This window comes from Canis lupus, chromosome 23, assembly GCF_048164855.1.
Source record: "Canis lupus baileyi chromosome 23, mCanLup2.hap1, whole genome shotgun sequence".
Classification (NCBI taxonomy): Eukaryota; Metazoa; Chordata; class Mammalia; order Carnivora; family Canidae; genus Canis; species Canis lupus.
The window spans coordinates 6,404,662-6,418,619 of NC_132860.1; the positions used below are offsets into that span (position 1 = coordinate 6,404,662).

Here is a 13,958-nt window from a genome sequence, read left to right on the forward strand (position 1 = left end):
AAAATTTGTATGGAACAAGAAAAGGCCCTGAATAGCCAAAGAAACATAAAAGCTGGAAGCATCACAAGTCTGCTGTATTACAGAATTCAAGTTGTATTACAAAGCTGTAATCATCAAGACAGTATTGTACTGGCACAAAAACACACAGATCAATGGAACAGAATAGAGAATTCAGAAATGGACCCTCAACTCTGGGGTCAACTAATCTTTGACAAAGCAGGAAAGAATATCCAATGGAGAAGACAGTCTCTTCAATAAATGGTGTTGGGAAAATCGGATAGCCACATGCAGAAGAATGAAACTGGACCACTTTCTTACACCATATACAAAAATAAACTCAAAATTGATGAAAGACCTAAATGTGAGACAGGAATCCATCAAAATCCAAGAGGAGAACACAGGCAGCAATCTCTCTGAATTCAGCCATAGCAACTTCTTACTAGACACATCTCCAGAAACAAGGGAACAAAAGCAAAAAATAAACTATTGAGACTTGCTCAAGATAAAAAGCTTCTGCACAGCAAAGGAAACAATCAACAAAACTAAAGGGCAACCTACAAAGTGGGAGAAAATATTTGCAAATGACATATTAGATAAAGGGCTAGTATCCAAAATCTAAAGAACTGATCAAACTCAATATTCAAAAAGTAAAAAAAAAAAAAATTATGAAATGGACAGAAGACATGAACAGACATTTCTCCAAAGAAGAACTACAAATGGGCAATAGACACATGAAAAGATGCAAAACATCACCATGCATCAGAGAAATACAAATGAAAACCACAATGAGATACCACTCACACCAGACAGAATGGCTAAAATTAACAAGTCAGGAAACAACAGATGTTGGCAAGGATCCAGAGAAAGGGGAACCCTCTTGCACTGTTGGTGAAAATGCAAACTGGTGCAGCCCCTCTAGAAAACAGTATAGAAGTTCCTCAAAAAGTTAAAAATAGAGCTTATGACCTAACAATTGCACTTGCAGGTATTTATCCAAAGAATACAGAGCGATTGGAAGGGGCACAATATTTATAGCAGCATTATTAACAATAGCCAAAATATGGAAAGAGCCCAGATGTCCGTTGACTGATGAATGGATAAAGAAGGTGTGTGTATACATACATTATGCTTATTATATTATATATATATACATATATATACATAATGTAATATTGCCTCAGCCATCAAAAATAATGAAATCTTGCTGTTTGCAATTACATGGATGGAGCTAGAGTGTATTATGCTAAGCAAAATAAGACAAAGACAAATATATGATTTCACTCATATGTGGAATTTAAGAAACAAAACAGATGAACACAGAGGAAGAGAAGAAAAAATAAAATAAAAACAGAGAGGGAGGTAAACCATAAGAGATTCTTAACTATAGGAAACAAACAAGGTTGCTGGAGGTGAGCAGGATTGGGAGGATGGGGTAACTTGGTGATGGCATGATGGAGGGCACTTGCAATGAACATTGGGTGTTATATGCAAATGATGAACCACTAAATTTTCACCCTGAAACTAATAATACACTATAAGTTAATAAACTTAATTTTTTTTTAAAGATTTTATTTTTTCATGAGAGACACAGAGAGAAAGAGAGCGGCAGAGACACAAGCAGAGGGAGAAGCAGGCTCCATGCAGGGAACTTGACTGGGACTTGATCCCGGGTCTCCAGGATCACGTTCTGGGCTGAAGGCGGCGCTAAACCACTGAGCCACCCGGGCTGCCCAATAAACTTAAATTTAAGTAAAAATCTAAAACAAAACAAAAAGAGAAAAAAAAAACAATACAGGGAAACAGATTTCCTTTGCTGTATATTTATAATGACTTGTGTTTAAACAAAATATTTAAAATCTTTACACAGTCCTAGGAAAAGGTTATACTATAACTACTGGCTATGTTATATCTCGATATTGCAAATAAGCTATCATGTAGTTAAAATTTCCATTTAAGGTAACATTTGAATATTGAATTGAATTTTACTTTTACATATAAAATTATAATCCCATCTGTCTCTGTAAAATGCTATCTTAATTACAAAAATAATTTCTAACATGCAAATGCAATTATCACAATTATTTCATAAACAAATTATTGACTGTGAATTAATGAAAACATTACATTCAGTTACTGATTTGCAGTTTCCAAAATAAAGAGAGGAGAAATGAAATTTTTCCAGATCTGGATGAAGGGAAGACAATCATAAGCAGAGCAGAGTAGTTTTCCTGAGTTAAGGATAAACTGAGGAACAGAGATAAGAATTCAGGAGTCTTGGAGTAACTGGAAGTTGTAGGGCCAAATTCCAAAAGCAAGGAACTATTCAAAGTACTTTGTAGATCTGTAGTAGTTTGCATTGAGTCTTTGATGAAAGCTAAACTGCATATGTATACAGTGAAACTCAGAATGGTCAGATCTGTTTACTCCTTGTCTACTATCAATATCCAATGTCTATTATCCAATCAAAATTAGGCATGCTAAGAAATAGCAAATTGTAACACATAATCAAAAGGAAATCAGGTCGATTGAAAGAGATACAGAATGAAAAGAGATGACAGACTTGGAAGAATTAAACATCTGTTACAAAAATGTTGGCTACACACAGCAATTTAGAGGAAAATGTGAATGCATTTCACAGGACATTTCAAGGACAAAAATGAAAGATATCAAAAACAACTAGATGGAACTTTTAGAACTGAAAAATATCTGAAAGTTTAAAATTCACCAAGTGATATTAACAGTGCATTTGATGTAAAAAAAAAAGTCACTGAAATTTAAGATATAGGAGATATAGCAATAAAATGGTTCCAACTGAGGCAAAGAGAAAACAAAAAAAAAAAAAACTAGGAAAAGATTAGCTCCTTGATGAACTGTGAAATAATATCAAGTAGTCTAACATACGAATAATTGGGAATGTCTGAAAGAAGGAGGATGGGAGTAAAAAATATTCCCAAAATGTTTCCAAATTTGATGAAAATGAATCCCACAGATGCACAAATTTTAATGAACACCATGTAAGATGAAGACCAAACCTTACCAAATTACCTGATAAACTGCTGAAAAACACCCAAAAGAGAAGGAAAACATCAGGGAGGACTGGGGTACTTTAAATACTAAGAAATAAGTATAAGAAAAAACAAACCACATTAGAAACCAAGTAAACCAGAATGGCATCGTTAAAGAAAAAAAAAAAAAAAAAAGCCTAAGTTTTATATGGATCAAAAATATCCTTCAAAACTGAAAGCAAAAATGCAGAATGTTTTCTTCAGAAAATAAGAGCCAAAAAAAAAAAAAAAATTATCACTAGCAGACTTGCAGGAGAAAGTTCTTTAGGTGGAAGAAAAATTATATCAGATAAATTTTTGGATCTTCACAAAACTAAGAGCTCTGGAAATGATACATGCATATGTCAATATAAGATAATTTTATTCTAATTTAAAAAAATAACGCTGTTTTATGCAAAACTAATGTATTTTGGTATTAATAACATGCAGGGATAAAATGTATGACAATAATAACAAAGGATGGGAGAAGGTTAATGGAAGTAGAATTCATTGAAAGCTTATATTTTACATGAAGACGTATATTGTTTGAAGGGGGACTCAGATATATTAAAGACATGTATTGTAAATACCATAGAAACCACACACACACACATACACACAAAGAGATACAGCTATGGGTGGAGATAAAAATGGGATGCTGAAAAAAAAAAAATGGGATGCTGAAAATCCATCCAAAAAAGATAGAAAAAGAAGAAAAAAGAACAGATTTGAAAATAAACAAGTGGCAAGATGATCAATCCCAAACTGATCAATAGCTACATTAAATGCAAATGGTCTAAACACTCCAACTAAAAGGAAGTAGCAAGAACTGTGAAGGATTTTAGATTTTATTTTCACAGAGGCTGGCAGAAAACAAAGGACTTTGTTACCTCAAGGGCACGCTTACCCTGGTTTCCCTTAACTCTCAGCCCCATGGGAGTAATGGGAGGTATGCCAGGTGGATGCTGTGCACACAGTGGGTTTGTACCCAGCCAAGGAAGCCCCAGTCTTACATAAGAGGTTACTAGCAAACCTCCCCAACTTTTGCTCTCGAGGAGACATTATCTCTATTATGCTAGACAGTAAACAAATCTACTCTAGAGGAGACTATATTTTCCAAGTTTGCTTACTATACAAATAACCTTGAAAAGATCGTCTAGAACAAAAAAATATTAAAACCTTTGCTTAGAAAACAAAAACATGAAAGACCCCTAGAAAATTTTCCCCAAACGGGCAGAGACTATCAAACTGCATTTCTAAGATGCAAAAAGATCGTCTAGATCAAAAAAATATTAAAACCTTTGCTTAGAAAACAAAAACATGAAAGACCCCTAGAAAATTTTCCCCAAACGGGCAGAGACTATCAAATTGCATTTCTAAGATGCAAAAACTACTACAAATTATTAGAAACACACTTTGTATATAAATATTTAGGTTTAAATATTAGACATATGCAATAAAAACACTCTTAAGAAAACTATAATGGCTGTATTCATGGCATACATTGGTTGTCAGAACAAGTCATATTATCAATGTATAGATGATAGGCTGTATATGAGTGTATAGATTTTATAATGAAAGGTTCACACAAAATAATAATAATCATAAGCATATGCACCCAATAACAGAGCACCAAAATATGTTAAGCAAAACCAGAAAATGCAAAGAAGAGACAAAGCCACAACTATAACTGAAATATGACCTTCCTGTCTTAGAAATTGAGAAAATCAGTAGAGACAGGAGATTTAAATGACATTACCAGCCAATCATCTTACTGATAAAGCATACTCCAACATAAAGAGAACACACATTCTTTAAAGTACCCCATGGAACAATAAAATAGACCGTCTGCTGAACCTTAAAGTAACTTTCAGTAGATTACATAGGATTGAAGTGATAATATGTTGACTACAAGAAAAAAAAAAAAAGCAAAACAACTTTTCGAACTAAAGAATATAAACATTCCATAAAGTGGACAAAGGATTTGAACTATTTCTAAAAAGATATACAAATATCCAAGATGTGCATGAGAAGATGGTAAATGCAAATTAATACCCCTATACACCTATTAGAATTGGTAAAATTTAAAAAGCTGACCATATCAACTTTGGCTAGGATAAGAAATAACTGCTACTTCCTTACTTACATCATTGCTATGAATGGAAACAGCATAAGCACTGTGACCTACGAAAAGAAATTCCTGACAGTTTTCCATACATGTGAGATATGATCCAGTTATTCCACTCAGGTGTTCGCTAAAAAGAAATAAACATGTTCACACAAAGAATTGTACATGAATATGTACACAGCTTTGTTCAGAACAGCCTCAAAATGCAAACAGCCCATTAGGTCCATGGGTAGGAAAACTGAGTTTTAAAATGTAGTATATCGGGGCAGCTGGCTCTGGGTTTTGGCTTGGGTCATGAGTTGGGTCAGTGCAGAGTCTGCTTGGGATTCTCTCTCTCTCTCCCTCTCCCTCTGTCCTTCCTCCTGCTCACATTCTCTCAAGTAAATAATAATCTTTAAAAAAATGAAAACCTGTGGTATATTTACTTATCTGATGAGCACTGAGTAATGTACAGAATTGTTGAATCACTGTATTGTACACTAGAAATTAAAACTACGTTAACTATATCGGATTTAAAATAAAATAAAATAAGGTATATCTACAGCAATGGAATATTATTGAAGGAACTTACAATCATACTGATGAACTTTAAAAACTCTCTTTTTAGTTAGATAACTAAAGATAAGGCATATATGATATTCCATTTATCCGAAATTCTAGAAAATATCCTCAACCTCTAGGGACAGAAAGCAATCAGTGTTCACCATGGACACAAATAAATGAGAAAATATCCTGTTCGTAGGTAAGAATTAATACTGTTAAAATGTCTATACTGTCAAAAGCGATCTACAGATCCAATGCAATCTCTATCAAAATTCCAATGTCATTTTTCACAGAAATAGTAAAACATCCTAAAATTTGTATGGAACCACAGACCCTGAATTGCCAAAGCATTCTTAAGAAAGAAGGAGGCTAGAATCCTCACATTTCCTGATTTCAAACTGTATTCCAAAACTATTGTAGTCAAGACTGTACAGTTTGGCATAAAAACAGACATAAAGGTCAATGGAGCAGACTAGAAAGCCCAGAAATAAGTCCACATACATATGGCCAGTTAATTTTTTGACAAAGGATGCTAGAACATACAATGGGAAGAGGGTAGTGTCTTCAATAACTGGTGTTTGGAAAACTGCACAACCACATGCAAGAGAACAAAAAATGGTCTTAACACCATACACAAAAGTCAAGTCAAATGGATGAGAGATCTGAACATAAGACCTTAAACCATAAAACTCCTAGAAGAAAATATAAGCAGTAAGCTCACTGCCCTTGGTCTTGGTGATATTTTGGATTTGACACCAACAGCAAGGCAACAAAGGCAAAAAATAAACATCACACTAAAAAACCCTTCTGCACAGCAAAGGAAGCTACAAAGTGAAAAGGCAACCTATGGAATGGAGAAAATATCTGCAAATCACATATCGGATGATGGGTTAACATCTAAAATATACAAGTAAATCCTACAATTGGAGCAAAAAACCATAAATGACCCAATTTTTTAAAAATGAGCAAAGTACCTAAATGGACATTTTTCCAACAATATATGAATGAATGGCCACTGAAATGCGCTCAACATCATTAATTATCAGGGAATTCAAATCAAAACCACGACGAGGTATCGAGTCACACCTGCTATGATGTCTTTTACCTAAAAGACAAGAGGGCCTTGCTGGCCAGGATGTGGAGAAAAGGGAGCCCTGTAGCTGCTGCTGGGATGGTCAACTGGCGCAGCCACCATGGAAAGCATTATGGAGATTCCTTAGCAATTAAAATTAAAACTGCTCTGTAAATGGCCCAGGAATCTCATTTTTGGGTATATGGACAAGGACACCAAAGGATTATGATGAAGAGGTACCTGTAACCCCAAGTTCATGGCGGTATTAAAAAGGCAACCTATGAAAACAACTTAATCTGCCCACTGACAAATGAATAAAGAGAATGTGGGGCATCTATTTCTGTCTCCCTCCCGCTCTCTGCGCAAACGCAGCAGGCTCCCGGCCACCTGGGGCGGAGGCCTCGTCTGCCCCCCGGCATTGGTCTGGAGGAGCGGGGCGGGAGCCGGGCGGGAGGGGGCGGGAGGGGGCGGAGCCAGGCGGGGCGGGCCGCGGCAGAGGGGCGGGGCCACGGCGGAGCGTTGCCGCAGAGGGATGGAGTGGGGGCGGGGCCAGGGGTGGGGCGTTGCCGCAGATGGGGGCGGAGCCGTGGTGGAGGGGCGGGGCCAGGGCGGTCCGTGGCGGGGGCGGGGCCATGGGCGGGGCGTTATCGTAGAGGGGCGGGGCGAAGCCGCGGGAGAGGGGCGGAGTGTGGGGGGGAACCGGGCGGGGCCGGAGCGTCGCCACAAGGGGCGGGGCGTTGTCCTGGGGGGCGGAGTCGGGGGCGGGGCGATGCCGCCGGGGCGGGGCGGGGCCGGGCGGGGGCGGAGCGTCGCCACAAGGGACGGGGCGTTGTCCTGGGGGGCGGAGCCGGGGGCGGGGCGTTGCCGCCGGGGCGGGGCGGGGGCGGAGCGTGGCCACAAGGGGCGGGGCCGGGGCGGGCCGGGGGCGGGGCCGGGGCGGGGCGGGGGCGGGGCCGGGGGCCGGCCGGGCGGGGCGGGGCCGGCCGGGCGGGGCGGGGCGGGGCCGGGCCGGGCGGGGGCGGGGCGAGCGCAGGAACCTGGGCCGCCGCGCTCCGGGCGCCGCTCGCACTGCGGGTCGGGTCGGGGCGGGTCGGGTCGGGTCGGGGCGGGCCCGCGGGCCCCCAGCCGCTGTCCCCATGGGGCTGTGCTTTCCGTGTCCCGGGGAGTCGGCGCCCCCGTCGCCGGCCCTGGTGAGTAGGCCGCGGCCGGCCCGTAGCTCGCGTCCGCCGACCGCGCACCTGCTCCGGGGGGGAGGGGAGGCGCGGGCGGCGGGAGGCGGCGGCGGAGACGGGCGGCTCCGAGGCGGCGCTGCAGGGCCGAGGCTCGGTGCCCGCCCGGCTGCAGGGGCCTCCGCGGGCGGGGGCGGGGGCGGGGGCGGGGCGGGGGCGCCCCCCGGATCCGCGCCCCGGGGCTGAGCCTGAGCCCTCCCTGCCTCCCTCCCTCCCTCCCTCCTCCGAGGACCGCGCGCTGTCCGCGGTCACGAGGGGACGATTTGTGACGTTGCCACATTTAGCAAATACAAAGCGCAGGGCGCCCACTTAAATTCCAAGTTGTTGTTTTTTTTAAATTTTATTTTCCTTAAGACTTTATTCATTTATTCGTGAGACGCAGAGCGAGAGAGAGAGAGGCCGAGACGCGGGCGCGGGAGCAGCAGGCTCCGTGCGGGGCGCCGGCGGCGGGGCTCGATCCCGGGGCCCGGGGCCCGCCGGGCGAGGGCGGCGCTTCCCGGGCGGCAGCGCTGGGACGTGCTCACGCGGGAGTGATCGCGGCCGGGCCGGGGTCGGGGTCGGGCCGGGGTCGGGCTCCGGGAGCGGCCGTGGCTCCGCGGACACCCCGCCCCTGGCGTCGTCCGAGGAGAAGGCGGTGGAGGAAGCGAGCTGTTGGGGGAGAGCTTGCCGCACGCCCCGCTGCCGCCCCCGCTGCCCCGGGTGACCCCGCTGCTGCCCCGGGGACCCCGCTGCTGCCCTGCCCGCCGGTGTCGGCTAGGCCCTCCCCTCCCCCAGGTGGGCACAGGGCTCGCACCCGCATGTCACCCACCTTTGCAGTTGCTGGGGGCCACCCTAGCTGAAGCGGACCCCCCCGGCCCCCATCCTGATCCCCCGCACGCCCCTGTGCATCCCCTCAAAGCGCCCACGGCTGTGCAGCACCTGCACCCACCCGGTTGCACTCACCTCCGTCCGCCCATCGCGTGTGGACACATTGGCGTGTTTTCACCGCTGCATCCTCAGCGCTTGGAATAAGGTCCTGGGGCAGGTAGTTGCCCAGGAACTGCGCGTGCAGTGGAGGAATGGATGTGCTTATTGTGGCATGAAAAACAAACGCAGCCAAGAGAATTCTATTTACTGTCTTAGAGATTTTAAGGAACTTACCAAGGCCAGCAGTACAGGATAGAAAGAGGACCCCCCCCCCCCGCCCCCCGCCCGTGTCCCAGCATGGAGCAGGGCCTCCTAACAAGTTTCCTTCGGGGCTTGGTGTCCTGCACGATGGCATGAGCCCTGGTCATCCGTGGACATTTCCTGGAAACCCCAGCCTACTTCAAACCACGCATTCCGCTCCTTGTCTTACTGAAAGTCATTTGTTCTATATTCTTGCCCTGACTAGCGTATAAGCCCCCCTTTTTAAAAAATAAGTAATAAATAATAAATAATTTTACAGGCCAACCCGATCTTGTGTATGTCTTATATGCATATAAAACATTTATTATGTAAATGTGTCTTAAATGTGCTTACCTGAAGGTAATATCAACTGGGAGGATGACATTCAGGAAGTTGAGGATTTCCTAAACAGTGTAAATAGCGACAGTCTTAGTGGACATTTTGAACAAATACTAAATATTTTTGTAAATTACATCGCCTCTAAGACAGGACTTCTCCGCGATAATGTTTGCTTTGATTCTAAAAACCTGCTTTTACACATTTTCTTTAGGAAGAGAAAAGAGCAAAGCTTGCAGAGGCTGCAGAGAGAAGACAGAAGGAGGTAAGAGTAGACATAAAATTCTGCCCACAGAGATAACTGTGTACTTTATTCTATTTATTACTAGTGTTCTCTAATGAAAATGCTGTCCGCTAACGTGTAAATTTACATGTAGTCATTTTTCAAAATGATTTCTGTAGGTTACATAAATGCATTTATATCATTTAATACATGAAGATTACAGACGTCTTCTGTAACATAAGATTGGCCCTTAAATGACCTCCTTCCCTGGGATAATGCTACCTTGCCCTTTAAAACACTGACAGATGTGAGATTTACAGAAAAAAATACCCAATGAAGAAATAGTAAGATGTTTACTATGAAGCTCTTAGAGAAATAGTCTAGCTCTTTATAGCCAGAATTAAAACCCCTCACCTTCCAAGAAAAACCCAAAAAGCAACAAACCCACACCTTTTGGATATTGAATACTGATTTTGTTGTTTCCCTGTACCACTTAATACATTCTCTAAAGGCTGCATCTCGGGGCATTCTGGATGTTCGGTCTGTGGAAGAAAAAAGAAAGAAAAAGGAAAAAATAGAAAAACAAATGGCTGAATCTGGGCCCCCACCAGAAGGTGGACTTAGGGTAAGTATTAAAATTTACTTAAGGTTTAATTTATCTGGAGTTTTTAAAACCTTCAGTAGCAGTCTATTGAATAATTTCCTCTTGCAATAGATTATCAGAAAATTTTGAATTAATTTAAAAGCATGAATAATAGAGATTGGAAGAAGTGGCAATTTATTTGGACATTCCAACATTTGTTGTAGTAGATCTGCCTTTTTTTTCCCCAAAATGAAAATAGATTGTTTTTTCCTGATTACCTTAACACTATCTTAGTACTTTATATAATTAACACTAATACATGGGAAACTTACTATGAAGAGTATAAAGAAGAACATAAAAATTACCCCGATTCAGTGTCACTTTACAGACATTTCTAATCTCCATTTGTACATTAATCTTATTAAATTGGATTACACGAGGGATCCCTGTTTGCAAATAACCTTTATTTTTTCACTCAGTGGTTTGAGGTTTTCGAGCTTTCCGCTGTCACTCATTATCATGGTTAAGTAACTGTCAATTTGGACAATACGGGGGTGGGGGAGGGGATGTGCATGTGATCCGTGTACCTCCCACCTCCCAAGGTAGCAGTTGCAGTTCTTGACGGTCTGCAGGACTATGAAGATTTTGTTTTACATGTTAAAGCTCAAGAAAATAATTGTGCAGATACTAAGATTTTATTCTTTGGTCCATTTTTAATATTTGTGAAAAGGACAATGTCCTGAATTTCAGTCATTTATATTTAACTTGTCAGTGACTTATTGGCACTTATTTAGCTGATTTACTATTTTCTCAATTCTGTTGGGTTTTTTTAACATAATTTTTTTAAGTCTAGTTAATACACAACGTTACCTTAGTTTCGGTGTACTACATAGTGATTCGTCTCCTCCGTGTGTTTTGCTATCCTCACTTCGACTTAGCTACCCATACAACAGCATCACAACACCGCTGGCTTTTCTTTGCTCTTAAAACTATGTAAATACCATATATATATCCTTCTAGCCTGTGGGGCAGGCAGTTTAGGAACTTCCTGAGCAGAGGTGATTCTGGCTTCTTAGAATATCACATAGAGATAAGAGTCGTCTATGTGTTTTTTACCATGATATATTACTTCATCTAATTTTGTATAATAAATGAAATTAAAAGAAAACAAATTTCTTAATCATTAACAACGTGTAGGATGATTGGTTTCAATGTTAAGGTAAATAGCTGTGACCATTGTGCTAACATTTTTTTTATATACTTCCAGAAGAGAATAGAAGAAATCTGTAAAGTAAAACAGTTGGTTGATACAAAGGCAAATGTTTATCAGAAGTATAGATGTTGAATTATTCTGCTGAGATACAGGTCTATGCCACTTCATAGAAGGTTCTCAAAGTGCAAAAACAGAAATTAATTCTCATAATTTCTGTTTTTGATTTACTGTTTTCTCAATTCTGTTGGGTTTTACAAATTAAATTGTAGGACTGGAAATAATGCTGAGTTTCAGTGTTTCATAATAGAAGAAATAGAGGTGCTGGCTGACAATCAAAGTCACATATAATGTTATAAGAAAAAGACACTTTATGTGTAGCCAGAATTAAGAAGGTACTTACTTGACATACCCTAACCTAACAAATTTCACATCAGCTTATAGCTTTTAAACTCTAAGAAAGAAAGGAGCCTTCTTAATTAAACCTGAAGCATAGCCAGCAGCCTATAGATTAGAAGTAAATTAGGCCACGTACAGCTGCTGATCCCTCCAGAGATGCTCAGAATTAAAATAAATCATCTCAGTTTTAAATTAAGTACCTGTTTTTCTCTGTGGACGGTTCTTACAAGAAAGCTCTCTGGCTCCGTTAATAAAAATCGCCATCAAAGTTGGACTGTGGCTCATTCTGATACACAACGGCTGTTGCACGCTGTGTCATTTTCCCTTGGGATATTCCTAACCAGCCACCATAAATACACTAGCTTTAAGGAACGTGCCCCTTTCTCCTTGACCACCTGCACAGAGCATCGAAAGCATACAGTGACGTTCAAAATAAATTTTAGAGGCTCAGAGCTAACAGAAGGGGATGCATAAGGCAGAGTATAACTTTAATTTTCAAACCCCTTGGCCTAGGGTCCTTAATAGCTGCTGCCAGGCCTGGAGATCCTGTTCTGTAGCTAGATTCTTCCTAACTGGACTCCGTAGTACGAGGAAAATCTGTCCTTTCCCTGTCTCTGCCCAGGATAATTGGAAAGGCAGTCTTACTTGTTTACCTTTTTAATTTCTTTTTATGGACACACAATGTGATGTCAGATTCAGGTGTGCAGCAGAGTGACCCACAAGTCTCCATGTTACGCTGTGCTCACCACGAGTGCAGCTGCCATCTGTCACCGTACGTGGACTGTGTTCTCCGTGCCGTACCTTCCCCCCCCCCCCCCCCCCGTGACTTACTCGTTCCGTGATGGGAAGCCTGTATCTCCCACTAACCCTCACCCGTTTTCCCCATCCTCCTGCTCCTCCCTCCCAGCAGCCAGCAGCTTGTTCTCTGTACTTAATGACTCTGTTTTCTGCTTTTTAAAATTTGTTTTGTTTTTTACATTCCACATATAAGGGAAATCATATAGTATTTGTCTGATTAATTTCACCTTGCATAATACCCTCGAGGCCCACGCAGGTTGTTGCAAATGGCAAGATCTCATCCTTTTTTATGGCTGAGTAATATTCCACAGGTGTGTGTATGTGTGTGTGTGTGTGTGTGTGTGTGTGTACACAGCACATCTTTATCCATTCATCTATTGATAGACACTTAGATTGCTTGCATATCTTGGTTATTGTAAGCGTGTTGCAATAAATATACAGGTGCATATATCTCTTCAAATTGGTGTTTTCATTTTCTTTCTTTCTTTCTTCTTTCTTTCTTTCTTTCTTTCTTTCTTTCTTTCTTTCTTTCTTTCTTCTTTCTTTCTTCTTTCTTTCTTTCTTTCTTTCTTTCTTTCTTTCTTTCTTTCTTTCTTTCTTTCTTTCTTTCTTTCTTTCTTTCTTTTCGTTCTTTTTCTTTCTTTTTTGTGTTTTCATTTTCTTTGGGTAAATACCCACTAGTAGAATTACCAGATCATATGGTATTTCTGTTTTTCATTTCTTGAGGACCCCTCCCCCCCATACTGTCTTTCACAGCAGGGCAGCCAGTGTGCTGCTGGCATCAGGGTGCAAGCTGCTGTACATACAGGATATGACAGGACGGGACTAGTGGCAGTCGGCGCACGCAGTGGCTCTCAACCTTGGCCACACGGGAGAATGTCAGGAGGAGCTTTCAAAAACGGTCGACCCCCGGATCCCACCCCATACCAGTCGGAACCTCTGAGAGTGAGCTTTAGTCATCAGGACTTCTTTAAGCTCCTCAAGGGAGCCTAAAGCCAAACCAGATAGAGAATCACTGCTCCGGTGTTTTTAACACTCATCTTCAGAGATCTGTTGTGGGAAACAGAGTACCGTGGTAAAAACAAACCAAATTTAAATCCTGGATACCACATTGTGCACTGAATCCCTTTCTTAGAGATTACAAAAGGCACAGTGTTGGAGTCCACTAGAAGCCCTAAGATAAACAAAAGCAACTTTACTTGGATGAACCCTTGATTCTTAAAACTTTAAATACAGATTTTTAGAAA

General features: G+C 41.8%; 1 protein-coding gene and 1 long non-coding RNA gene across 3 annotated transcripts in view; one reads left to right on the plus strand and one right to left on the minus strand.

Annotated features, from left to right (window-relative positions):
- LOC140614659 (uncharacterized) overlaps positions 1 to 9,807 on the minus strand; it is a 273,756-nt gene extending 263,949 nt beyond the window's left edge. The window contains exons 1-2 of one of the 2 annotated variants that reach the window (XR_012015456.1): positions 9,517 to 9,807; positions 8,959 to 9,055 (exon numbers count right to left, since the gene is read on the minus strand). This is a non-coding gene — a long non-coding RNA (uncharacterized lncRNA). Of the gene's footprint in view, positions 1 to 8,958; positions 9,155 to 9,516 lie in introns of those variants that run through there. The other variant, XR_012015455.1, reaches the window with a different exon arrangement.
- The window catches only part of SVIP (small VCP interacting protein), a 211,685-nt gene that overhangs the window by 194,761 nt on the left and 2,966 nt on the right, over positions 1 to 13,958 (plus strand). Inside the window, exons 2-4 of the mRNA XM_072793765.1 lie at positions 7,873 to 7,977; positions 9,713 to 9,763; positions 10,233 to 10,346. Of these exons, the coding sequence (XP_072649866.1) occupies positions 7,924 to 7,977; positions 9,713 to 9,763; positions 10,233 to 10,346 (219 nt within the window). The 5' untranslated portion in view covers positions 7,873 to 7,923. The remainder of the gene's footprint in view (positions 1 to 7,872; positions 7,978 to 9,712; positions 9,764 to 10,232; positions 10,347 to 13,958) is intronic.